The sequence below is a fragment of the Colius striatus genome, chromosome 2 (genome assembly GCF_028858725.1).
Source record: "Colius striatus isolate bColStr4 chromosome 2, bColStr4.1.hap1, whole genome shotgun sequence".
Lineage (NCBI taxonomy): Eukaryota > Metazoa > Chordata > Aves > Coliiformes > Coliidae > Colius > Colius striatus.
Genome location: NC_084760.1, coordinates 89,323,067 through 89,349,647, shown reverse-complemented (window position 1 = coordinate 89,349,647; position 26,581 = coordinate 89,323,067). Strand labels below are relative to the sequence as shown.

General features: G+C 37.2%; 1 protein-coding gene across 1 annotated transcript in view; it reads left to right on the top strand.

Moving 5' to 3' along the window:
- The window catches only part of USH2A (usherin), a 392,303-nt gene that overhangs the window by 154,194 nt on the left and 211,528 nt on the right, over positions 1-26,581 (top strand). Inside the window, exons 26-31 of the mRNA XM_061990105.1 lie at positions 968-1,241; positions 5,571-5,774; positions 5,909-5,989; positions 8,256-8,441; positions 22,164-22,277; positions 24,642-24,803. Coding sequence (XP_061846089.1) covers positions 968-1,241; positions 5,571-5,774; positions 5,909-5,989; positions 8,256-8,441; positions 22,164-22,277; positions 24,642-24,803 — 1,021 coding nt within the window. The remainder of the gene's footprint in view (positions 1-967; positions 1,242-5,570; positions 5,775-5,908; positions 5,990-8,255; positions 8,442-22,163; positions 22,278-24,641; positions 24,804-26,581) is intronic.

The window sequence follows — 26,581 nt, the reverse complement described above, 5'->3', positions numbered from 1 at the left end:
CAATGAAATAAGAAAAAATTTTGGTCCCAAAGAAACAAACAAAATTGCTCTGTCTCATGAGCAAGCAGTCAGAGTGCACTTTGGAATAGGACCTGTAGTGCCTGTGATATCTCAAGTACTGAGTTCTTTCATCACTTGAGGTCTCTGTTAAGGAAATACAATCCAATTACACATATTGTAATATTAATATTATCATAACCTAAATATATCAGTTTGTCAATACTGATGATAAGTGTTTAGATTAAATTTGTAGGTTTTATTTCACTTAATAAGATTTTTGCATGGAAACAGTAATGGCTTTCTGTGAGCACATCCATATTTTCCAACCACCAGTTCATCACCTAAGAGTTTAGTGCTCTATAACTGCCAATTTACAGTCCCAGCCCACTTGTGTTCCATTCAGTTAGGATAAAGAGTCTTGCAATAAAGCGTTTAAAATATTCTGCTGTGCAAAATTTAAGTAAAATGTATTTCTATTAGAGAATTGACACATACAAAACCAATTATTTTCTTACAAGATTTAGAAGAATAAGGATGATATGTGCAAACATAAGAATGCTGGAAAAAATTGAAATTGAGTTCACCAGCCAATTAAAAAGACCTTAATCAGGTCTGACATTTCATTTTCTTATTATCTTATTACATTCTTCTAAAAAATGAATTGATAGATAAAATACTGTTTTCTCATTCTCAAGACCACGACAAACAGTCCTGGTTTATTGTCTTATCTTTTTACGTAGTTACAAAGTCAATAGTAAAAAAAATCGGAATGTATTTTCCTACATGCTCAACTCATACATTGTATTTAGCATGTTTTGTGTAAACAGTTTATTGTATTTTTTGCTCTCCTAAAGATAAAAATTTCTTGTTCATTGACTCTGTTGATTGTATTTTTTTTAATAACCGTCTATCGTTGCTGTGTAAATAAATGTCTTTCAAAATCTTTTTTCTCTTTTAAAATACCTAGATTGAACTCAAAAGTGGAATATTAAACATCTTTTTAAAAACTGACATTGCCTTTACACAAGTGGATCTCTGGTTAGGACTGTCTTATTGTGATGGAAAGTGGAACAAAGTCACTGTGAACAAGGAGGACTCCATAGTTTCAGCAAGTATGAATGAACTTAGAGAGCAGACGCTCCAACCTCGTGCTCAGCAGCTGAAAGTAAACTCACCTGTCTACATAGGAGGAATCCCACCTGAGATTCAGAAACTTTATAAAGAACTTGGGTTAGAACAAGGTAAGATGACACCAAGCAGAACACATGTTTTTAAAAAACTGATGTCATGCATAAGAAGGACGTTCTGCTGCTGCTGATGTAAATTCATGAATATGTAACATGATTTTTTTCCTTCCACCTGTTGTTGCTTTAACTACCAGTTATATCACTACCCATCTAGCTTTACTTAGTCTTGATCTTTTGTGATACTATAAAAATCATTCCAACCTACTGTTCTCTGAAGCAATCTAACTCATAGGAGAGGAACTGGAGTATAGCAAATGGTAAACTGAGATGCCCAATCAGAAGATCTCAAACCTTCATAAGAGAAAGCCAGTTCAGGTAAACTTGTTTCACTGATCAACTTATGTCACTCACAGATCTGGAATACAAAATTAACAGAAGACAGTAAACAGCTTAATTGTTGTAATGAGGCTGGATGCTGCTATGTGGAAGAGTAGTTTAGAGTTTATTAGTCTTTTTTTAGTCAATACTGATTTTGGTAAAAAAAATTTAGTACAAACCCCTGAATTTTGATTTTGGCTGTGTTACCATGACTCGCATGTTATCCAGGAGGAGGGCAGATAGTCATGTTTTTAGCTATTACTGTGAGCCTTCTGTTCTGGAGCAGGTCAAATTTCTTGGGAAAAGAGAGAAGCATTAATTAAAGCCTGATACCAATGACCTCCACAAAAGTATCTACTATATGAAATGTAGTAAAAAAGTGTCTTATGAACTAGCTCTGTTTACAAGTCTTGGTGTGTTTTTTTTCCATTACTTATAAAGCTATTAATCAGTCATGATGTATTTTTCAGATATTGTGAACGAATAAGTAGCAGTCAGTAGGTGATTAGTGGGGAATCTAGTAAGGGATGTTGAACACATGAACTCACATTGAATACATAGATTCAAGGGAGATCTATGGAGCTGCCTTGAAGCCTTGTAATTTCACAGCTATAGAATAGTTTGAATCAGATCTGGGCACTGACATTCACAGATAGCTCAAAAATATGGTTTTAAGTATTCTTTCAGCTATAGATATCACATATAATCTTCCTCCAGGTTCTGTGTACATAATATTTATGGCCCAAAAGAGCTAACCAGTCATACCCTGATGCGTCATAGCAGATGGTACAGCATCGTGAGTGAATGCATTTGCAGCTCCTACAGCAGAGATCTGTGAACAAAGAATCTAGGGCAAAATAACATCTAAAGTGAATGTCTGAAGTGCATATTGAGACACATCAATAAACATTACTTTTTTTTTTTTTCACTGAGCCTCTTCAACATGCTGCAAAATGTGTTGTCGGCTATGAATTTATATTCAGAGCCTCAGAAGATAAAAACATGAAATGTGATGAACACAAAAAACTTGTAATGGAAACAAGCTGGAACACAGGATGTTTCACTTTAACACGAGGAAAAACTTTCATTGAGGGTGATGGAGCCCTGGCACATGCTGCCCAGGGAGGGTGTGGAGTCTCCTTTTCTGGAGTTTTTCAAGTGTGTCTGGACATGTGCCTGTGTGACCTGATCTAGGTGAACCTGCTTTGGCGGGGCGTTGGACCACACGATCTCTAGACATCCCTCCTAAGCCTTACCATTCTGTGATTCTGCATTTACAGCTTTGAAACGTACTTTTATTTAAGACTATATCCTGGGTTTGTGTGGAGCCATTTCTGGTAATGGGGAAGGGGCTGTAAAGAGGACTTCTGTAAGAAGTTGCTTGAGACTTTCCTCAGCTCTGAGTCAGACCCACTTCCTGAGCTGAGCTAACAGGGCACCTCCACATCACTTTTTAAGAAGCCAGGAGGATTCTTCCTTTTCTGGCTAGTGGTGGAAGGAATTGGAGGAGAGAGAAACAACAATACAGACCCCAAGGTCAGCAAGGGAAGAGAGGAGGAGGTATGCTGGAGCAGAGACACCCCTGCATCCCGTGGGGAAATGGCAGGCTGTCCCCCTGCACCCTGTGGAGAGGAGTGGTGAAGCTGAGATTTGTTGGCAGTTTGTAGAGGACTCCATGCCAGGGGTAGTGACTGTGTCCTGGGGATGCTGTGAATTTGTGGGAGCGCAGCATTATAGCAGAAGGTGTCTGGAATGCTGCTGGCTGCAGAGGAGTCCCATACTGGAAGAGTTTGTGAGCAGAAGCTGTAGCTCTTGGGAAGAACTCATACTGGAGAGGTTCGTCAAGGACTGTATCCTGTGGGAGGCATCCCATGTTGGAGCAGGGGAAAAATGTGAGGAGTCCTCCTCCCCTGAGAAGAAAGAAGCAACAGAGTCCATCTATGAGGGACTGACCACATGACCTATTCCCTTCCCTGTGCACCATTGAGGGGGGCGGAGGTAGAGATATTGAGAGCGGTGACCTGAGCCGGGAAGAAGGGAGGAGTGAGGAAAGGAGATCTTAAAATGCTGGTTGTATTTTTCTCATCATCTTGTTCTGTTTTTGCTTTCTGACTGTTCTGTTTCTAGTAGGTAGTAGAATAAACTTTCCTTTTGTCTCTAAGTCAAGTAGTTGAGTATATTTTGCCCAGAACCATAATTGGCTGTGAGCCCTCCCTGCCTTTATCTCGATCCACAAGTTCCTTGGTTGTCTTTTTCCTCCTGTCTTGCTGAGGCCTCTGCCATCCTAACGAGAGTGGAAGTTGATTAGAGGGCAGTGAGCAAGAGAGTACACGATGCGTTGTTGCTAGCGAGGCCTAAACTATGACAGACTGTAATGATGTAATGGTATGATAATAGAACATGGAGACCTTCCCAGTTTAATAAATATTTGCAGAAGATTTTCTCTATTAATGACAGCTGGGAAGTTAATGTTGAATCCAAAAATACCGGTTTCCTTACAGCAAATAAAGGATAAATATCTTTCTTTTGCCACTCCACCTCCATGTCAGTTACAACTTTATGTTAAGAAATTTTAGCTAGAGTCTGTGGGTCTTTGCATGACCCGTTGCATCCTCCCCTGAGACATCAAGGTGGAAGGGAGCTGGCAGGAACGTTTGTGACAACTTGTACTGTCATTACTTACTCTGCAACTACCTGAGAATAAATGATTAGTTGGATGATAACAGTGAGAAATCTTCAAATAGTATTAAATGCAGCCAAAAGGATACTAAATATAATGTTTTAAAATGGGTTATATGGTATGCATCTCATCACAAATTAAATAATTCTGTCTAATGATTACGATCACTGTGCAGACTGGCACCAATTCTTTGCCACAGACTGCCTAAAAACAGAAGATCACTGTGGACTAGGAATTGAACTTAAATTAGGATGTATTCATTTTAGGGAACAATTTATCTAAATGCCTAGTGTTGTGGAGAGAGAAGATGTTTTACAGAATGATTCAAAAAGAATGTCTACCTTCCATGCCCCTTTCTTCTTGTATGAACTTTTAATAGATATTAGATTCTTAGATTGGGTGGCAGAGTAATAGTACTCTGATCTACCATCTTGCAGTAATAAAAGCAATAAAAGTACATAAGATACAAATATGGTGCTTTCACAAAGCTAAAAAAGAGCACTGTGGTTTTTTTTTATCTACAGAATTAATTCTTCAGTGAATTTAAGTCTTTAGTTTGGCTACTGTTTACCTTGGGTTTACATTAAACAGCAATCACTGTATTTTACTCAGTTTTGAGAACTAGATTTTGATGAATGTATTAATGTATTTGTAAATTGTCATAGAAGTACATAGGCATTTTAACAACTGCATCCTGAATTTTGTAGTGGTGTTCTTATAGCAAGTAACTAATTTAATACGTTTGTAATGTTGGTAGAGATGTTAAACCCAGAGGAAAATGTATGTATTTATAGAAATAATGTAAAAAGAAGTTACTTATATTTTTCTCATTAAATGAATGGTTTGGACTTATGTTTCTAGAATATGTTTGTAAACAGCATACCAGTTATATCCCCATTAGGATAAGCTGATATACTGAATTTCAGAAGATCACTGAGATATTCTTTTCAGTTTGAGGAAGCATGTATATTAAAAAAAAGTATTAGCAAGTGGCAAAAAGCTTATTTTCAAATTCAGAATCACTTTTACAGTAATAATTTTGAAGAGAGAAGTGACAGAAGAGAAAACATAAAGCTATTTTGTTGTGGGATGAAATTGATAACAATGAAAACTATAGTTCAGTAAGGCAGAAGCTCCACACTGGAATACCAGGAAGTGTTACCGGCTTAGTGAATTGCAGGTGAGGGCAGAATGGCATGTTAAAAGTCAGCGTGTTCACATTATAGTCTTTAATACTAAAAATATAGACTTGAAAGGAACAAAAGTGATTCTTAATTAATGACTGAAGCTCTTGATGTGATAACTAATCCCTTACTGTTTGCTAGGTTTCGGTGGTTGCATGAAGGATGTTAAATTTACACGAGGTGCTGTCGTTAACTTGGCATCTGTGTCCAGCAGTGCTGTCAGAGTCAATCTGGACGGATGCCTATCAACTGACAGTGCTGTTAACTGCAGGGGAAATGACTCCATCCTAGTATACCGAGGAAAAGAGCAGAGTGTTTATGAGAGTGGTCTACAACCATTTACAGGTAACACATTGCTTTCTTAAATGAAATAAAAGCATGTTTATTTCCTTCTGTATTAATATATTACCATGTTCAGTGATTTTGGCTTTTTTTTTTTTTACCTTTTTTTCTTCTATACTTCTCTGTGTTCTTTGAAGAATACCTTTATAGAGTGGTTGCTTCAAATGAAGGAGGATCAGTATCCAGTGTATGGACCCGCGCTCGTACAAGAGAACCAGGTAAATATCATATTAATACCTACCTATTCCCATTTTTCATTAGCCATCTAATGCCGGGTTCCAGAATATCCAACCACAACAATTTTGAGTAGAGCAAGTTACACAGTGTTAATGAAGGAGCAATACTTAATACTTTGAATAGATACCAAATTACTTCTTCAGCTATAAAGTGTTTAGGCAAGTATTTTCCGTCCATAATTCAAGATCTTTTCCAAATGTATATTAGATTATGTGAGAGCAAAGAATGTGAAAGGATTGAACTGCATCAGCTCATTAAGAACACCTGTGCATCTAGGTGTGTTCATACATGCACATCTAACCTCATGTTACCTTAGTCTGCTGGAGTAAGTAAAGCTGTATTTTTCTATAGAATCAAGTGTAGAGAAGTGAGATACTGGGACAACAGGTACAAGCTGTGGAAGATAAGAGGCCATGTAGTTGCCAGGGAAAAAAAAAGTCTTATGAAAGTTTCTCTTTATATTACCTGCAGATAGGTATGTTTCTCAGTGCTGCTCAATGAGGATTCTTTCAACAAGTAGTCTGTAGTAGTTTGGGGTGAAAATGTATCAACACTTACTAGAAAAGTAGCATGTGGCTTGCGGAGAAGGTTTAAAACTAGGAACATAATACTTGCTGAGCCTTAAAGATCAAATTTTTACCATACTTTACAAAGAAAAATTAAAGAACCTTTTCTTTTTGGTGTTTTTGCAAACTCTGCAGCAGCAAGTTTTTGAAGACTTACAGTTCTCTATATTTTATTTAACCAACTTTCTGTCTTCTGTAAATTCAAGCCTAACTGTATTCCATCAATGCAGAGAATTCTTTTGATGTAAGATTTTTAATGTATGATCTTAAAAATTGTCATACCTGTGTAAACATTGGACTTGCAAATGTATTCTGAAATGACTTAATGTCATTATTTTGTGTACCACTGAGAAGAGAGAAAATACATGCATATTTTCATAACAGCTCTGTGACAACTGTAAGGTTTACCATAAATTTATGTTTCCAAGCTGACCACAGTACTGAACAGTCCATGTTCCCCAGGGCTGGAGAATAATTGCACTATTTAATTATTTTGGAGTTGGTTTGGTTATGTCCCTTATGAGAAGACCATCTGCTATACAGTACCTTGCCTTGCCCTGTGATACACTTCAGAACTAATAAAATCAATGTATTGCTGTAGAAACTGAAGCTTTCCTAGGGTAACATGTTCTTTACCCAAGAATTGCAACTTCCACTTATTTTTATACTTTCCATTCTGGTATTATTCTTATAAAAAAAAACAAACAAACCAAGGCTGAATTCATATTTAATGAAACCAAACAATAATATTACAAAAAAAGAGGTTTTTTGATGTTAAGAAAAGCGAATGATCATCAGCAGGGCTAGGGAGTCCACATACATTTACAACAAACTCATCATCCATCATCCTGCCATAGTGTTCCTTGGGCCTTTCCTCTGTGTCCCTTGTGCAGTCATCTGTAATGAAGTTGTTACTGGCCAGACCTTTACTTGGTATAGTAATATCTAATAAATAGTTAAAGGTTGTAGGAAATAGGACAGTTTTTTATTTCTTTTTTTAATTGGCAACTTTATGCATATATGAGCCTGGTTTTCCAGTTCGTTTAAACATCTTGATTTCCTTTTTTTTCCCTTTGTTTTCTTTGTTTTCAAATCATATGGAATAATCAGAAGAAAAGGCTTTTGCAAAAAGACCTTACAAATCTCTGCTTTGCTCCAAGACAGTTGTATGACATGGCATTGTGGAAATAAGAAAATAAATGGAAAAGCTCAAATTGTTTGAAGTACTTTTGTAATTGAGAATGCACACTTTTAGAAACATTTCATAGTTGTGGCATTCTGTGGCTTAGATATCCAACAGATAAATATCAAACTCTTCTCTGTTGCCATCCTGTTTTGACTCATTCAGTTGCCTGAGATTGTTAGCTCCCTACCATCCACCTCCTCTCTTTGTGAGTGATGCTTAAATATGCTTGATACATCAAACGTTTTGGGAAAATCACAACAAGACAAGGAGGAATGTTATGTAGATGGAGTTTTGATGGTTTTGAAATATAGCTTAAACTGAATAGCTCAAGATGTGCAGTCATATTAAATCAATGCTGAAAAGTTACAACTCTAATAAATTGTATTTATGCTAATGGTTGAGTCTGATTTACTGCAGCTATTAAAAGTGAAGAATAGGGGCAATAGTCTCCTTAGAACTGCCATTTTCTCTATTTTCTATTTTATCCTTCTACAGTTCCAGAAAATGTGCCAACTCCCTCAAGAGTTCACAGTATAAATGGTTACAGCATTGAGGTCACCTGGGACAAACCTGCTGGGGTCATAGGTGTAATTGAGAAGTACATTTTGAAAGCATATGAAGAAGATGGTCCCAATGTACCCATCATGAGTGCTGAGCTTGCTGACACTAGTATGCTCACAGGTAAATGTTGTTCAGTATAATTTTTTAGGCACATCTGATAACATGAGATGCTTATACCTCTGTTTGTTGAGCTATAAAATATCACTTGTCTATTTTTGTGTATACACAGCATAGACAACATTTGGGAGGGTAGTATTTGTGTCGGCATCCACATGCGTAGCAATGTATTGACTTCAAAGAACACTAAAAATTAGGATATAACACAAATACTAAAAAGCAGTTTTAAGGTATGCCTTCCTAACTTATTGGTGATATGGGGACAAATGATTTTTTTATTTGATTTGTTTTGCTTAGTAAATGCAATTTTATTTTCCCTTCCCTGTTGTTACAATTGGTTCACCTAAAGTACCTCTAAGTGTGGATCCCATAAGATACTGTTTGATCTGATTTATGAAAACACTAGATATACTTGCCTAATTTTGATTATATGTAACTGATTTCAGCGGGAACTAGCATGCATTTATGTTAATCAGATGCTTTGATTGATACCAGGGAGATGTGGAAGTGGTTCATTATGGAGTGAAGGAATTTGGGGCCTTGGTATTGTGAGATTTGGTCAATGTTGAGCGATGGCTCATGGATAGGATCTGTAGGAACCATTGCACATGAGATGTTTTCTGGAGTCCAAGTCTTGTTACCCATAGGAGGCAGATGTTTTTAGGAAGAAATGCTGGACTCTCTGCTACATAGAGAACATTTTGGAACCTGTCTTACTGTTAGAGTAGCATGGGTCTGGCTTTCTCCTTTCTACTAACAGACTGTCTTTGCTAGCTGCTGCAAAGTTGCCTGGAAAGGCAGCACATTACAATCAACAGTCTGGATTGTGTTATGTGATGACTAAACGAACAGTAGTAGAAAATCTTTCTTTCATTGTAACAAACTGTGACCAAAAGATTTGCTTATATACTTTCAAAAATTAATTATATAATTCAGAGCAATAAAAAAAGCCCTAATAACATAACACTTAAAGCTGTTGCTTTGGTTTGGCTTAGCTTTGGACAGTATGAGTGCCTTAACCCTCAGGCAGTATACTGTTGCTTCTTTCCAGAATCCCAGGTAGAGTGTGCCTAGTGTTTTTCACACAGAATCACAGAATGGTAGGGATTGGAAAGGACCTCTGGAGATCATCTAGTCCAACCCTCCTGCTATAGCAGGCTCACCTCTATTAGGTCATACAGGAATACATCCAGTCAGAGTGTATGTTTGTGTTGTCTCTCTACATTTTTAAGAGTAAACATCACATATTTTATTTTCTTCAGTTTTGAAATTCCTTGACTATTTCTGAGTAATATGCTTACAATATTAAAACTGCATGGGCTTTCTGGTCTCACTGTGCTTCTTTTTAATGAACTTTTTAATTTGAATACTCTTTATCTCCGCTTTAAAGCAACATAAATTATATTAGTAGAAATTAAAGACCATAGTAGCAGCATACAGATTAGATAGCTTATTCATAACTGATGGTCAGAACCAAAATCATGTTTAAATTTGTTGTTATTGTGCCAAGATTACATGTCAGGGTTATGAAAATGTCTACACCAGACTGGACAGGTAGGAAGTTATCTGCATGCAGCTTTTGGGAGACAGAAAAATAAGACATTTGTTTATATTAAATGGAAAGAGTAAATGGATCCCAGTTCTTGGCTCTGTTATAGCAGATAACTGTTGAAAACTGCAAAATAAAATGACTCTAAGAACTGAAGAATAGTTGTATTCAATCATTTACCTCTCAGGTTGTGTCAGATTGTGGATGCTTAGGAAAAAAATGTAAGAAATATGCGAAGCATAGAGTGAGGGTTCCTGTTAATAGAAATTCAGCTGGTAGTTTGTGGAATTCCTGAGCTGAAAGTTGTAGCTGGACCATCATGCTTAATGGTGTGTGGTACAATTGTCTTTCTTTTTAAAATACATTTATGATTTTTGTTTCTGTAACTTACTATGGTAGTAAGTTTTCCAATTCAGTTTTTTGTGTGTGGAAGGAGTTCGTCCTTTTGTTACTTATGACTGTGGCCCAATAGTTTTGTTTTATATTTTCCAGTTTTGGCATTATATGAAATATATAATTCAGATCCTCAAGATGAGTAAAGAGATGAGACAAAAAATTAAATCACCGATCTCTAAAATTATTTTATCTTCATTGCCTTGATTTCAGTGGTGGAGCCCATGAGATGGAGTAGTCTGTAGACACTGAGAAATGATAAGCCATGTATGTGAGGCACCCAAGAAAAGATGTGGCTTTCGCTGATGAATTATATTTCCTGGTTAATCAAAAGTTAATGTAAACACAGAGCCTTACCAAAAGATGCTATCTTTGCATACTTTTCCTTAGAGTTTGTTGAGGAGGGAAATTTTGCTTATTTTATCCCTTATTTGAGGGAAGTTTTTTTAAAATTCCATGAGAAGATGTTACAGTGACTTCAATAGCAAGGCTTACTAATGCAACAAAGGAGAGAACACCACAGGTCTTAGTGGGATCACTAATAAAGAAACTGATATTTTTCCACTCCCTCCTTCAAATTTTCATTCATTGTTAAGCCTAGACACCACTTAATCTGCTGTTTGCAAGTGTACTAACACTTGCAATGTTAGTGCAATGGCACTAACAACCCTTATTATCTTATTATTTTCATAGAATCACAGAATGGTAGGGGTTGGAAGGGAGCTCCAGAGATCATCTAGTCCAACCCCCCTGCAGAAGCAGGTCCACCTGGATCAGGTTGCATAGGAACATGTCCAGGCAGGTCTTGAAGACCTCCAAGGAAGGAGAGTCCACAACCCCTCTGGGCAGCCTGTGCCAGGGCTCCCTCACCCTCACAGTGAAATAGTTTTTTCTTACGTTTAAGTGGAACTTTTTGTGTTCCAGCTTCATCCCATTACCCCTTGCCCTGTCGCTAGCTACTATAGAAAAAAGGGATGTCCCAACCTCCTGACACCCACCCTTTAGATAAATGTTAATAAGATCTCCCCTCAGTCTCCTCTTCTCCAGACTAAACAGCCCCAGTTCCTGCAGCCTTTCCTCATATGAAAGATGTTCCATTCCCCTGATCATCTTGGTGGCCCTGTGCTGAACTCTCTCCAGAAGTTCCCTGTCCCTCTTGAGCTGAGGAGCCCAGAACTGGACACAGGACTCCAGATGAGGCCTCACCAGGGCAGAGTAGAGAGGGAGAAGAACCTCCCTTGACCTGCTGGCCACATTCTTCTTGATGCATCCCAGGATGCCATTGGCCTTCTTGGCCACAAGGACACATTGCTGGCTCATATTTAGCTTATTATCAATCAGGACTCCCAGGTCTCTCTCTGCAGAGCTGCTCTTTCAGCAGTTTGACCCCCAGCCTGTACTGGTGCGTGGAGTTGTTCCTTCCCAGGTGCAGGACTCTGCACTTGTCCTTGTTGAACCTCGTGAGGTTCCTCTCTGCCCAACTCCCGCTGAATGGCAGCACAGCCTTCTGGGGAATCAGTCAGTCCTCCGTTTGGTGTCATCAAGGAACTTGCTGAAGGTATACTCTGTCCCCTCATCCAGGTCGTTGATGAAGATGTTGAACAAGACTGGCTCCAGAACCAATCCCTGTGGAACTCCACTGGCCACAGGCCTCCAACTCGACTCTGTGCCATTGAGCACCGCCTTCTGGGCTCTGTCATTCAGCCAGCTCTTGATCCACCTCACTGTCCATTCATCCAAGCCACACTGCTTGAGCTTTCTGATGAGGATGTTATGGGAGACAATGTCAAAAGCCTTGCTGAAGTCAAGGTAGATGACATCCACTGCTCTCCCCTCATCTAGCCAGACGGTTATGCCCTCATAGAAGGATATCAGGTTGTCAGGACAAATCTTCTTTTTCTTTTTTTATACCTGTCTGTTATGTTTTGTTTTATACTTAGACTGTAGATTCTTTTGAACAATTGCCATGATCTGTTCAGTACAGTAGGGTCCTGAGACATAACTAGAGCACAGTAACAAAAAATATTAATAGCATTACCAGTGTCCCAGAAGACTGTCCTGTGTGTCAGATTCAGAAGAACCTGTTGTATCCTTGCCGCGAAGAAGAAGAGCTGAGCTTTAAATATTAAAGGTAAAATGCGTCTTTAAATAAGTGTAATCCCACAGTCTCAAATGCCTATTTCTGACTCCTCAGAAACTAAAATCCTTCAAAATCTGACCTTTGTAATCTTCAAAATGTCAAACTGTTTTTTCACTTCCATCCAAGAAAGGAATATTCAGCAGATTTAAATCCTTAAAACAAGGTTCTGACTGTTGAACCAGGAGTTTATTAGATAAGGTAGTATATTTCAATATGGTGCTTAGGATCTGTATTCTAGGATGAGAGTAAAAAGTTTGAGTGTAAATTTTGGGGGTTCAAGAAATACTGTGCTAGCCCATTTTGCCTTCATAAAAGCATGTAGCTTTAGATTAGATATTTTGAAGAAATTTTTTCCCTATGAGGATGGTGAGGCATTGGAACAGGATGCCCAGGGAATCTGTGGAAGCCTCCTTCCTGGAATTGTTCTAAGCCAGGCTGGCTGGAGCTTTGAGCAACCCGTTGTAGTGGAAGGCATCCCTGCCCATGGTAGATCATCTTTAATGTCCTCTCTTTAAGGTCTCTTTTATGATTCTGTGATACTGTATATTAACATTGACACACTTGGGGTACAGCCAGTCACAGTCAGCAGAGTAATAAAGGAAGTACAGGGACATCACATTGAATAATTTTTTTTTCCTAAAGGCTGGGTGGCTTTCCTCTGCTTTTAAATGCATTCCACATACTGGCATAAAAATTTGGAATATAAATTGCAGTCAGTATTTAAACAGATGAAAAGTTTTAGAACACACTGTTTCAGTGTGGTTTGTGAGCAACTTTTACTTCTGCTTTCCTTTGGAATCCAGGATATCATAGAATCACAGAATCCTCGAGTTGAAAGGAACCCCTTGAGATAATCTGGTCTATTTCCCCAGCTCAAGCAAGATTAGCTGGAGTAGATTTCCCAGGACCATGTTCTGTTGAGTTTTGATTGTCTCCACAGAGGGAGATATTACACTATGGGGAGCCTGTTCTGGTATTTGATCGCCCTCACAGTAAAAAAGAGCTTTCTTGTGTTCTGGTGCAATTTCATATACTGAAATTTGTGCCCACCAACTCTTGACCTGTCACGGGGCTCTACTGAGGAGAGTCTAGCTTCTACTTTGTTCACTCACGACAGATATTTTTACACATTGATAGATCACTCTAAGCTTTTTTTTTTTTTTTTGCCTCAGAGGATCGGTCCCAGATCTCTCAGCCTCTCCTCACAGACACATGCTTCTGTTCCTTTATCATATTAGTGGCCCATTTCTGTCATCCAGGATCTTGCTAAGGATACACACTTCCCCCACCATCAAGGTCATTAATGAAGATGTGGCACAGTATTGGCCCAAATATCAACACTTGGGGTATACCACGTCTGGGGTACCTCTAACCAGATTTGTGCCAATGATCACAAGCCTCTAACACTTCACTTGTCAAGCACACATGAGAAAAACATTTTATAATTCAAATCACTGTCACTGCAGAATTCAAGAGATCAACAACCCTCTAAATTTAACCAGCTCACAGTTACGGGCAATGAAGAACAGTAGTTAAACCTGCAAATAATAGTTAAGTAAAATATTCTGCAAAATAATTCAGAACCATTTCGTATTCCTCTTACAGATTTCTTTTTCAGTTTTGCATGTTTTTTTCAGTTGATCCTGCCTGTGTCGTTGCCACAATAGTCAAGTGCTGAAGTCATAGCTTCACATGTGATAATGAGAAAATTGTTGTCGGTGGCTTCCCCTCAGAATGCCCACAGTTGAAGTTCCCTCTTTCCCTTGACACGTGTTTGTAATTACTTTTCACCTTTCAGTCTCTTATGCTCGGCAGATGAATATCTCAGGAAAAGTTAATTTAATGATTTAATATGGTTAATCAAAGTGGCTCGGCTGTGCCTCAGCTTTGAAACGCTAGAGCTTTTAGTCTCTCAGAAGAGGAGATGGGGCCTCCTGCCAGTGACTGACAGGCCTGGGCTTGCCAGTGGGGCTGCAGTGCTGGGGGAAGCTCACTGCCAGGCTGGCAAATACCCATGCTCAGAGAAATGCGGCCGACTGAGAGGTTCTCCCTCTCAGGGAGAGCTCTGCTGGGCAGAGCAGGCCTTGCCAAAGCAGCCTGTAGATCTGTGATTAGGCTCTGTGCACTGACCCCTCTGTCAGGGTTTAGGGGTTATAGGACTTGCGGGTGGAGGCAGCCCCAGGGCCAGACCCGCAAGACTGCTCACAGTCCCACAATACCTGGAACACTAGCAGCAGAGGTCTGCTGCTCCCCACAGTCTGTAAGCTGAGAATGGCCATGTCTTGGGTGAGGGAGTGCCTGCACTGGCAAGGGGAGCCTAAAATGAGAGCTTGCTGTCTGTGGTGGCTCTTAGAAATTGTTATTTTCTTTGGAATACTTTGATCTACGTGGCGTCTATAAGCAATTTACCATAGCCAGGTAGTTTGCTCTAACCTTTGTTTGGAAGCACTGGTAGATGACAGAAAACATTTGAATATTTCCTGTAGCTAGAAGAATGATGGTATGTGCTTTACAGTGCCGTGTCACAGTGTATGAGATAAAGTGGTTTGCATGCATCCTTCTCTCACAAAGGGGTATCCAACCCCTACTATTCTATGATTCTATGATCATGTACTGAGACCTATGTAATGACTATGGCTGTGATGCTCATTGTTGGCCTGTTTTGTCCCTGTGAGTATCTTAGGGAGATTTGGTCTCTCCATCTCTCTCACCCATATGTACACACATCCCTCAGTGTGAGGTGCTACAGGAGTGTACCAGAAGCTGCACTTCAGCCACTGCTCAGATCCCTATTTGACTGTGGCAGCTAATGAAAAATAGAGTAGCCAATATATCTGTCTATGCCCATTAGGTTTCTGTGAGTTGTCAGATGGTCCTTTAGCTCCTAATGACTCCAAATCAAAGAGACAGAAATTAGGTTTGTATATCTGTTTTCATTTAGCTGGCTTTAGCAGCATATTTTTCAACATATGCATTTAAAACCAAATTGTATTAATATTTTGCAATATTATAGATCTAACTTGATTGAGTTTAGTCCAAAATGAATATTGTTTACAGTTCAATGCTGCTGTGTAAATTTATCCATATGAATTGTAAATTGTCTGATTAAATAAACCTGGATATTTTACTAAAATTGTATCAACTCTTTAATTAACAATAACAAATAAATCTTTTAATGTTTGTGAGGATGGAAAGGATTATTAATATCTTTTACAAACATATAAAAAAAGTTTGCAAAAAATTTATCAGTCTTTCTCTCCCTGCAAACTTTTGAGATTAATCATCCCACTGAAAATTAACAAGGAAGGATCACAAGTAACATAGTGATAGATATTATAGAACCAATACTCTCTGTGATTAACTTTTGGTGCAAAATTGTAGCGTTGGGCTAAGTTTTCTGCAAATTAAAGCAGAGAGTTGCCCTGTATCATGGGGAACGTAGCGGGCTTCCTTAAGCCAAATAAGCCAAAGAGGTCAAACTAGTGCCCTCTTGTTCAGTAATTCTTCAAACTTTTATGGTTTGTGCTATACTTATGGTAGAAAATGCTTTAAAATTGCAGATGTATGTGACAGATTGATGTGCACAGACTTTCAGTCCAGAAATGTGTATGTAGAAGACACATGTACTTAAATAGTTTTTGCTACAATCTGTCAAAAGCACAAAGTCAGTTGAGGACTTCCTTTTCTGGTCAGTGGACTGTGATTAAGTGTACTGTGGCAATGATGCATCTCGACACACAAGTGAATACGTTAGACAGATGCTGTATGACCTCAGGCATTCAAGTTGGCTAAACAGTCTTTAGGTTTGAGAAGGGGAGATTTGGTATTTTTTTTTTTAAAGAGCTTAAGAATTAAGATGAATTTATAAGGTTGAGTGTTGTTTCAGTTGCAATACATGTATTTCAAAATAGGTCCTTTATGAAGTAAAGTGTTGAGGGGGAAACAAATGAAAAAATCTGGGGAGGAAACAATGAAAAAATCTGGCAAGGAAAATGCCCCTTTGGCAAAAAACTACACTCAGCTGGTGAAACAAATGGAATTTGAGTGGGTAACCTCTGCAGCTAACTTTGTAAATCTTAATATTCAATAGCAGAGCTGAGTGGTCAGGCTGCATATGAAGGTAGTCCCTGGTTATGGTTAAAATTAGCTAAACTTACCAGTAAAAGCACAAAAAGAAATAGACTTGCAAAATTGTCCTCTTCCACCATCTTAGCTGAGTGTATTTGGAAGTGAGGAAAAGAGCTTCAGTGTTAGTAAGGTTAGATCTGTATTGTAAAATAGCTTTTTGGTGTGAGGTGTGTGTGGGGACAAGTGGGTTTGTTGCAGATACAAGATTATTTTACTCAAAAACCTAACAGCACACTAACTAGCTAAGCACTTGTTAAGCACTTGCTGGTAATTTAGTTACCTAGATAAGCACTTGCAAATAGTTGAATACCCTAACGATTAAGTAAGTACTCCTTTAAATTGCAAACTCTCTGACATAGCAACATGGCCTTTATCAGTGATGTATGGCAAACTATGAAACAAGTGGTTAATACAACAACTATTGTTACTTTAGTTTCCTGTATCTTATAATCACAAGATACCTGGCGCAGGTGTTTGTTAGGAAAAACTTAGATGTTGCTAATATAGGTGGATGGGGCGAGTGGACTGATATCTTTCTATTAGCATTTAACCAAAAACTATGATGCTAAGAACTTCTATAGTAGTTAGGAACCAATCAAGCCAAAGGGCAAATTAAAAGATGGACATTTCATGCATGCATTTGTTGGCAAATGTAGTTCTTTGTTTAAAATGTATAAAACCCTTGAAAATTGTAACTAACACCCGAGCACAATTGGAGAAGATAGCCTCTGTGTTCCCCAGCACTGCATAATAAAGTGCCTGCTTATCTGTATTCCTGTGTAGATAAGTTCTTTAGTGATTAAGAACCCGTCAACAGATTTAGTTTTGATTTTATGGGAAGACTCTTTCAATAAATGTGTTTTAAAAAGCTCACTTCAATTTATATTTGTTTAACCACTTTGTAACGCAGAGTGAAAGCTCTATAAGTTTCCATAAGCAAGTTTGTCTTTTCATCTCTAAATACCCGGTGGTGTTTTGAATCTTTCTGAAAACCAGGATGACAGATTGGAACAGTGAAGGAACTGCTTTCATAAAAGTCTTTTAACTGAATGAAGAAATGGCTAAAATGCTATAAATTGCCTTTGAATCTATTTTTCAGTGTTTGTGAACAGAATATTAACCCTCATACCTTAGTGGTAAAACATTCTTTTTTTCCTTGAAAAAGTACTACTTTTCCTCTCAAAATCTAGCAGTATCATGTGGAATCTGGATGCACTACCTAAGTGTACGATCTCCCTTTTACATGTACTGAACAAAAGAAATTTCTTTTTTATGGAGAAGTTAAAGGAAGAAGCTAGATATTTAATCTTCTCATATGCTGTATTCATTAGAATGTTGAATGGAGTGAATATAAAGATGCAACTAACTAACTATGTACCCATGTATCCATCTTACCATAAATATACTGTTGATCCTTTTCTGCTGTCCATATCCCTGTTTTGATCCCTTATCTGCAAGCATGAACCTAGCATTTTCTCTCTGACACAACTCTAAAACTCAGCTTTAAATACTGCAAATAATTAAAGATCATTTAAATAAAAGTACAGAAAATTAAATACTAGCTTTGCATATAAAGTGGGCTTAATGTTCTAGGTGTGATTCCAGATCACTCTTTTAGACTGTTAACTTTACATTCATATTTAACAAATGACATTATTCAGTTTCATGGGGTCACTGTGTCAAAATGTCTGTGTTAGAACTTTAATTTATTTCCAAAGGTTCTTCGAGTGGACAGATAGGAGTGGTGTGTTAGAATGATTTACCGTCCCCGGTTCCCCGTGTGGATTTTAAGGCTTGGAACATAGTCTACGATGTAAATTTTAAGTCTAGATGGATTCAGCTGCTCCGTAGTGGCAGACTGAATGAATAGGACTCATATCCCAAATGCGGGAGGCTGACCCTCTTCTTAAATATTGATGATACCTCTAATTCTCTGTCCTGATCAAAGTGACAATTTATCTACCTCTCTTCTGTTAACATTAATAGAATATATGGAAGTGTGGATGTGGCCAAGTTTTGCTTTGTTTAGCATCCTGCCTCAAAGAGCCTGATGGACTCTTATCAAATCAGCAATTATTTGGTACAGAGAAGAGATGCCAATCTGAGAGTGATATAAATGAAGAGTTAGGGAAAGTTTTTTTAAAGTTGTCAACCAGCTTCATTAGACAATTGGCTATTTTTTAATTGCAAAGATTATTTTGCTGTGCTATAAATTAATTTGCATGTATCAATGGTGATCTTTGCTATGGGACTGCTGACTTTGTACTCTAAGACTGTCAGGCACAAAGTGTAAATTTCACTGACTGACTAAAAGTGCAGAGGAAATGAGTGGGTAATGAGAACAGAGCAGCCAGTTCTTTAATTGAATTAAAAGCCGAGTGACACCAATGCAGACACCTGTCCAATTACAGACAGGGCAAGGTGTTTACCATTGCAGTACAAGCGATTTGAAGATGACAGAAATCTTTCCGCCCACAGATTAACATAATGAAGGAGAACAGATTACAGTGGATGCTGGCCAGATAGGTTGGCAGCTGAGAAAAAAAGTAGTTTGTTGAAGTATGTAAATAAAATCTGTGCACTCTCTATTGCCTACCTATGTAGCATATCTGTTTCTTTGTTGAAAGAAAATAGTGCAAGAGTACATGTGAAGGAAAAGTATCAGTTAGGAACTGAAAAAAAAAAAATTAAGTTGCTGCTGTTGCTGAATTTTTTTTTTCTTAACATAAAAGTCCTGTTGCAAAACGGTTTATTTGGTGGGGTTTTTTCTCAAATTCTTGCTGCCCTTCAGAAAGCTATCCATGCTTTAAAAAACCTTTCTACTTTGTCAAAAGTAAACCAAACGGCCAAACCCAAACTTTCTACAGCTATGGGCATTGTTCTGGATATGTGCTACAGTAGCTTTCAGTGCCTGAAGCCATTGGTGACCCCACAGAATGTCTTCCATCACAAAATGCAAGGAGCATTAATTCACTGTTTCATAAGAAAAGGATGCTACAAGTGCTAAACATAAAAATAAAACTAGATTGTTTCCTAAAGCACAGCAGAGTGAATAAAGAGATGGCATATACACTATACCATGCTCCTCTTGACTGAAAACTTGCAAATGTCACAGTTAGAGAATTTACTTTCTGCATGTTGTTACTTGCTGAAGGTAATTCCAATAGTATCTTTTTTACTTTCCTATGTTTAACCCTCTATGATCTGGAAACAAGTGCTTTGCACTAAGTCTTATTTTTTTGACTGATTAAATTTCTATTAAAGAATTTACTGTAGAGTCCAATATTCTGACTTTACGTGGATAGTAATGCTTTAAAACATCTTAATCTCCTATTTTCTACTTCTTGAATGCTCTTAAAAATGTTTGCCTTCCATTAGAGGAAGATAACAGGCACATTTGATTGGGAGATGGCTGCCACAACATTTTTTTTTCCTTTCCTGTAGCATTTACAGTAGATGGTAAGGTGGCAGTACAGCTTTCCACTATTAACTGGGGATTTGCAAAATCAAAACTATAACCAGAGAAAGCAGATTCGGATCAACTGATTTTAGTTTTAACACTATTCTGAAATAAATGTAATTACTTCTGAATATCTCTTTGGAAGATTTCTGATTAATTAAAAGAAGAGATACAGACATCACTAATTCTGTGAAAGCTAATCTCATATTTTCTGTGTGAACACATCTATAAGTAAACACAATACAAACATTCACACACTTTAATTGTCCCATTCAGAAAGGAAGATATTTATGCCTTTACTGTTAACTTTTAGCATCAAATTCTCCAGGCCACTTTTGTGAGTATACAGAGATTATGTAGGGCAAAAAACAATTTTTTTTTTTTAATGAACCACAGTCTTACGCTGCATTCTATCTGGTAACTCAATAAAGAGTAATAATAAGGACTCATTTATTCTACCTGTTGTGTACATGTATTACTAAGGGGATTTGCAGTCTTATTATACTAACTATGCAATGTTTGGCCAAGAAGTATGGTTCTCTGACATACTGTTGTTTTTGAAGCTGCTTTGCAAAAGCCCAATTGTAGACAGTTAAAAAAAAAAAAAAGCTAGAAATCCTTTCAATTTTTTTTTTTTTTTCAAAGCAATACCACATTAGGTCCTTCCCCCCCTCTACTCTGCCCTGGTGAGGCCTCATCTGGAGTACTGTGTCTAGTTCTGGGCTCCTCAGCTCAAGAGGGACAGAGAACTTCTGGAGAGAGTCCAGCACAGGGCCACCAAGATGATCAGGGGAATGGAACATCTTTCGTATGAGGAAAGGCTGCGGGAACTGGGGCTGTTTAGTCTGGAGGAGACTGAGGGGAGATCTTATTAACATTTACAAATATCTAAAGGGTGGGTGTCAGGAGGTCGGGACATCCCTTTTTTCTATTGTATATAGCGACAGGGCAAGGGGTAATGGGATGAAGCTGGAACACAAAAAGTTCCACTTAAACGTAAGAAAAAACTATTTCACTGTGAGGGTGAGGGAGCCCTGGCACAGGCTGCCCAGAGGGGTTGTGGACTCTCCTTCCTTGGAGGTCTTCAAGACCTGCCTGGACATGTTCCTATGCAACCTGATCTAGGTGAACCTGCTTCTGCAGGGGGGTTGGACTAGATGATCTCTAAAGGTCCCTTCCAACCCCTTCCATTCTGTGATTCTATGACTTTATTAAAAACCGTGAGGGTTGAGGTGAGAACTTGGTTGAAATAAAACTTGACAGGAATTGGCATTCTTTCGATTACTGATGCATTTTCATTCTATATAACTTTATTATCACACCTACTTGGAAATGAGAACAGCTGATGTTTCTGAAAGTGACCATAAATCACGTTTTTTTCTTTGTGTTGCACTCCAAAATATTGCATTATTTCCTGAAGTGGTAAGCAGTGATTTGTTTTATTTGCTACAAGAAGTAGCTGATCAATATATGGGAATCTAACAACTTCTCTTCACTAACATAAGCAGGACCTGAAAAAGTGTAAGATACAGAAATTTTTTTCTCATAACTCCCTGGATACTCTGTCACCTGAATTATGCTACTGTAGTCATGTAGCTGCTGCTGAAGTAATGGAACATTAGTGGGATACTTCATACAAAAGAGATTTCAGTTTAAGGGTGAATAGTGGATATATGGGAGAGGGAGCATTAAAAATATTTTTTTCTGGGAGATGGTGAAAATTCCTTAAAAACCAAAACTTTGTGAGGCAATGACTAGGAAAAAAAATTGCTTTATTGCTGTCCACCTTAATCTTGAAGTAGTATCTATTATAGTGAGCATAGCTGAAAAAACTTCGATGCATCATTAGTATTAAGAATGGCGTAAAATAGCACTTAACTCTTAATTTATTTTGTAAAATTTAAGTCATGGCAGACTAGGAATGAGACCTTAAAATTGTTTTTCTTTTCCACCTGTAACAATGGATGCCTGTTACAGAAAACTGATTTCTTGTCTATGTAGGCAATCAGTCTGTATACTTGTACATGCGTAACACCTTGCTTTCTTCTGTTGCAGGTGTATTGACAGGCTTGCATCCCTTCACAAACTATGCTGTAACCCTAACTGCTTGCACTTTGGCTGGCTGTACTGAGAGCTTGCATGCATTGAACATCTCCACTCCACAAGAAGGTAAAGTAATTTCAAAGGTCTTGACTTCCACATTTCAGTCATGAATAATAAAACAGGAGAAGAGCTAAATGCTGCAAAGCCATTTGCTGGAAAACCCCAACCTAATTTGATGACAAAGTGCATTGCCAGACCATAATTGCTCCATTTTTTGGGGGGGTGCGAAAATGAATCAAACTCCATACCCTTTAATGACATGCATCTTTAATAGCTGTAATGCAGATTAATGGGCTTTTTAATTGCTGTTACATTGTTCATGCAAGAGCCTTGTCATTAATATGAAGCATCTGAAAGATTAATGAAAGCTTCCTCATTTTACTATGGCTCAGAAGTAAATCTAGAGACAGTCTGACTAAAAAGAATTGATTGTATGGTACAGTATGAAATTGAGAATCAAATGGTTGATTTCCATGGTTTCTTTTAACTGCTAAACACCAGCAGTAGGCAACAATTATTTCAGTGTGATGAAGTCTCCAAATACTGATTGTGTTATTTATTAATCACTGTTCAGATTTTTCCTTTTTTTTTTTTCCTTAACATTTTAACATGTTCTGCTCAAACTTAAAAGGTTTTTAGTGTAAATTAATGTTTTCTGTGCTTACATGAAGAACTAGAGCAGGAAGAAAGAGAAAATACATTACAATTCTGACTTTAAAATCTAGGCTGATAAGTAATACCCATCAATTACTGGAGCAAATGCTCCTAAAATGTCTGTGACATGTCTAACTTCATTGTCAATTAAACATGAAGTCCACATCTCCTGGTTCTATCATCCTAAAGCCATGTTAATCCAGTTAAAATCATCAGTTAACTCCAAATTCACTCCAGAAGAATAATGAAAATTTTTGACATGTATTTATAGGACAGTAGTTAATCTTCCATGATGCAGAGTAGTTTTCAAAATTCCCTCCTTCCCACAGTTCTTTGTTTTACCTTCTCATGTAAACTAGATAATAATGCAGTACCAATAAAATGAATAAAATTTTAATGTGAAGTTCTGTGAATTACAACCACAATGATCAAAAGAATGCTAGAGTATTCAACTGCTGCCAAAGCAAGGAGCCATGCAAGGCGTGATCCTGAAGAGTAGAATCCTGAAGATTGCAGTCTAACATTACTAGAACAACATTTTGATATAAAGATGTTAGCAGCTGCCAATGGAAACAATCAAATCAAAATCTGATTATTGCCTCTTAATAGTTCTAAAGAAACTGACCAAGTTTGGTGATTTATCCATCAAAGGATGTAGCCCCTGATAGCCAAATAGTTAATGGACCGAATGACATAAACGTGAAAGGCGTTTTTATATTTCTTTCGGATGTAAAACAGTAATTAAAAAATAACTTGTTTCAATCTTATTTTCTCAGCTTGGTAAATAACACAAGAATTCTTACATATTTTTGAGAGAAATACCCACTGTTTTCAGATACGTTGTCATATTGGGAAGGTTTAGAACAGATTTTTATTTTTTTTCCCCTAGAGATCAAATAAAGCCACGGGGAACATGTGTTTTATCCCTTAGAAGAATTGAACAAAAAGTCAATGTGTGGAATTTCTATTTTTGGATGCTCTTGTTGCATGCTTAGTAACAATAAATTGATGATACAGAAGACAGACACCATATCACACCCTCCAGCTATCCTTGTTTCCCTATTGAAACATTCATTACTTTATATTGTTTTCACATTGCCAGCCACTGCTAGTTATTGTTTTAAATTGCTAGCACAGAGCTTGTAAATTACAAGATATTCCTCCCAGACTAAGGCCTGATTTCTGCTCCCCTTACGATATTCAGTGGGATTGCTTGTGCTTCTAGTGTATAACTCATTGGAATGGTGAGGGAACTTGGTTTTTAAATTATTATCCATTGCCAACTTCCAGTATATTATATCCATAAAATCTATGCTAAACAAACATTACTAAGTGTATTGAATTATGAAAAGTCTGAAATAAAGAGCAGTACCTAAGAATACAGCATCTGCATTTGTGATTAGGAGGAACAATTGCTTTGTTGTTAGGAATAAAAAGCATGAAGGAAGAGAAAATAATTCGTATTAAAAAAAGAACTGTACTAAAATTGTGTACCCCTGCACTTGCTCAGTGTTATCAAGCTGTAAAGATAAAGTTATATGAGCATAATTATCTCCTAATAAGCAAAGAGTATATCCTTGTCTTTCATAGAAGATTCTGTTTGGCTAGGAAACTTCAGATGTAATAGGAGAGTTCTCAAAATGCTATTATATTGCAAGCATAAAAATCTCTTATGAAATTTCACCTTTAAAAAAAATTATTCTGGTAGTAGTTACTCACTGAAATTATTTATTTTTTGTGGAAATATAATAGAATGAAATATTTTTTTTTCACCAGCCCCTGAAGGTGTGCAATCACCCACAGCTATATCCTTTCCTACGTTCCTGCTAATAAATTGGAATCCACCCAAAACTCCGAACGGTATTATTACACAATATACTTTATATATGAACGGAGTACCAATTTACTTTGGAAATGGAACTAAATATGTTGTAAAAGGTGAGTTCTCCACTAAGTAGCATGTCAGATGAGTATCTCCTAGTTGCTATGTATGATTATATGACTGATCCCTTCTTATTTCAGAGGAAAAGAAAAATGGGCTGTTTAGACTTTAAATTTTGATGGGTTCCATTTTTAAAGAATCCTTCATAGAACTCTCCTTTGGGATTCTCAGAAATTAATGCTGCCATGATGTAGCTAGATTTTGTGCTCTGTTGTCCTCTTTCACAGGATCCAAGTCATCTTTTTAATGCTTTTATAGCATTTTGATCTTATACGAACTAGCTCTCAAAGCAAGTAAACAGTAAGCAGTTGCAGACAAGATATTAGGTAGAGATTTAATAGTTTTCTTCTGATAATCTGTTTTCTTCTGATTGCAGTTATGCAATGTATCAGTAACCATGTTATATCAGTACTCTTAAACTATTACATAGAAGCTAAATGTTGTGTACTTGGCAGTACAATGAAGCATGGTAATCTGACTTCCTATTTTAATGTGATTGGTGTAGTTAATGAAGTATCCAAGTTGTTTGTTTAGACCTTACACAAACAACAAAAAAACAAAATTAAAAACAAAACATTGAGCTAGAAACATCATAGCACAGCATAAGCACTCTTTGGCACCCATCACAATTTGTATGTAGTAGGAGGTACATTTTGTAACGGACAACTTGGGGGGAAAAGAGTTCCAAGACCTTACTTTCTTTTTAATGTAAAGTCTTAAAATTCAAAGCCATTTCTGCATCTTGACTTAGTATAAAACATATTTAAAAATTCATATAGTTCAAATTTCTTTGCCTTGTACAGGCCATAAGCTACTGGTGTGGTGGGTCAGTTTTGACACTGAAAAATGAATCCAGTTAGAGAACCTCCTGAAGGCTGTTGATGATCTCTATAATAAATAGTGCACACTTTAAGTCAAACTTTTTCATTCTGTATTCAAAGGTAATGGATTTTTGGTAACCATAGTAACCTTACTGTATTTCTGGATAAATACATGAGGTATATACATTCTGGTTTTATTTTTGAATATAAACTACCACATTATGTATTACTAATAATATGAAAAATAGGATATAGGTTAGCATAATGACAGCTCAAACTAGTGTGCATTTTTCTTCTGCAAAAAAATAAATATTTATCAAAAGTATAGGTTCAATTAATTTCTCCCCCATCCCCCCATTTTTCTGGTGTTCTTGTAGTGCCATTTATCTTTTTTAGCAAGATCTCCATTAATCTCTTATTGCTATACCATAACACTATTCTTAAGAATTTTGAAGCGCAAATAGTTGTGCTTTTACTCTTATTAAAACCATTACTGAAAGTCCGTCACAGGTAGTTTTACTGATATGTTCATCTGCAGCCTGGTTATAAATTTACTAGCAATGTAAAACCGTAATATATTTTGGTTGATTTGCTTTAGATTCATGTCTGACTGTATTCTGAGTCGTAGCCAAAATGAATGCTTATTGATAGAAATCGTGGTCGAGTAGCTTTTGTAATTATTCTTTGCAAATATACTGAAAGGATGAATTAAAGAGAGTCAGGACTTGTTTCCTCATGTTCTACCTCTAGATCTTGAATGACACATCAGAATACATTCAGCTAAACCAGTCTGATCATAAGCTTCCTAGAGAAACTCTTGTTGCTTATATTCAGAAATCATTTACTTATGTTTTTCTAGAAAACTTGGCATTTTTCGTCCTGTTGAGCATTTCATAACTTTGATTTCAATTAATTTTTAGGCAGACATAAGATACAAAGCAAATAGAGAGTCT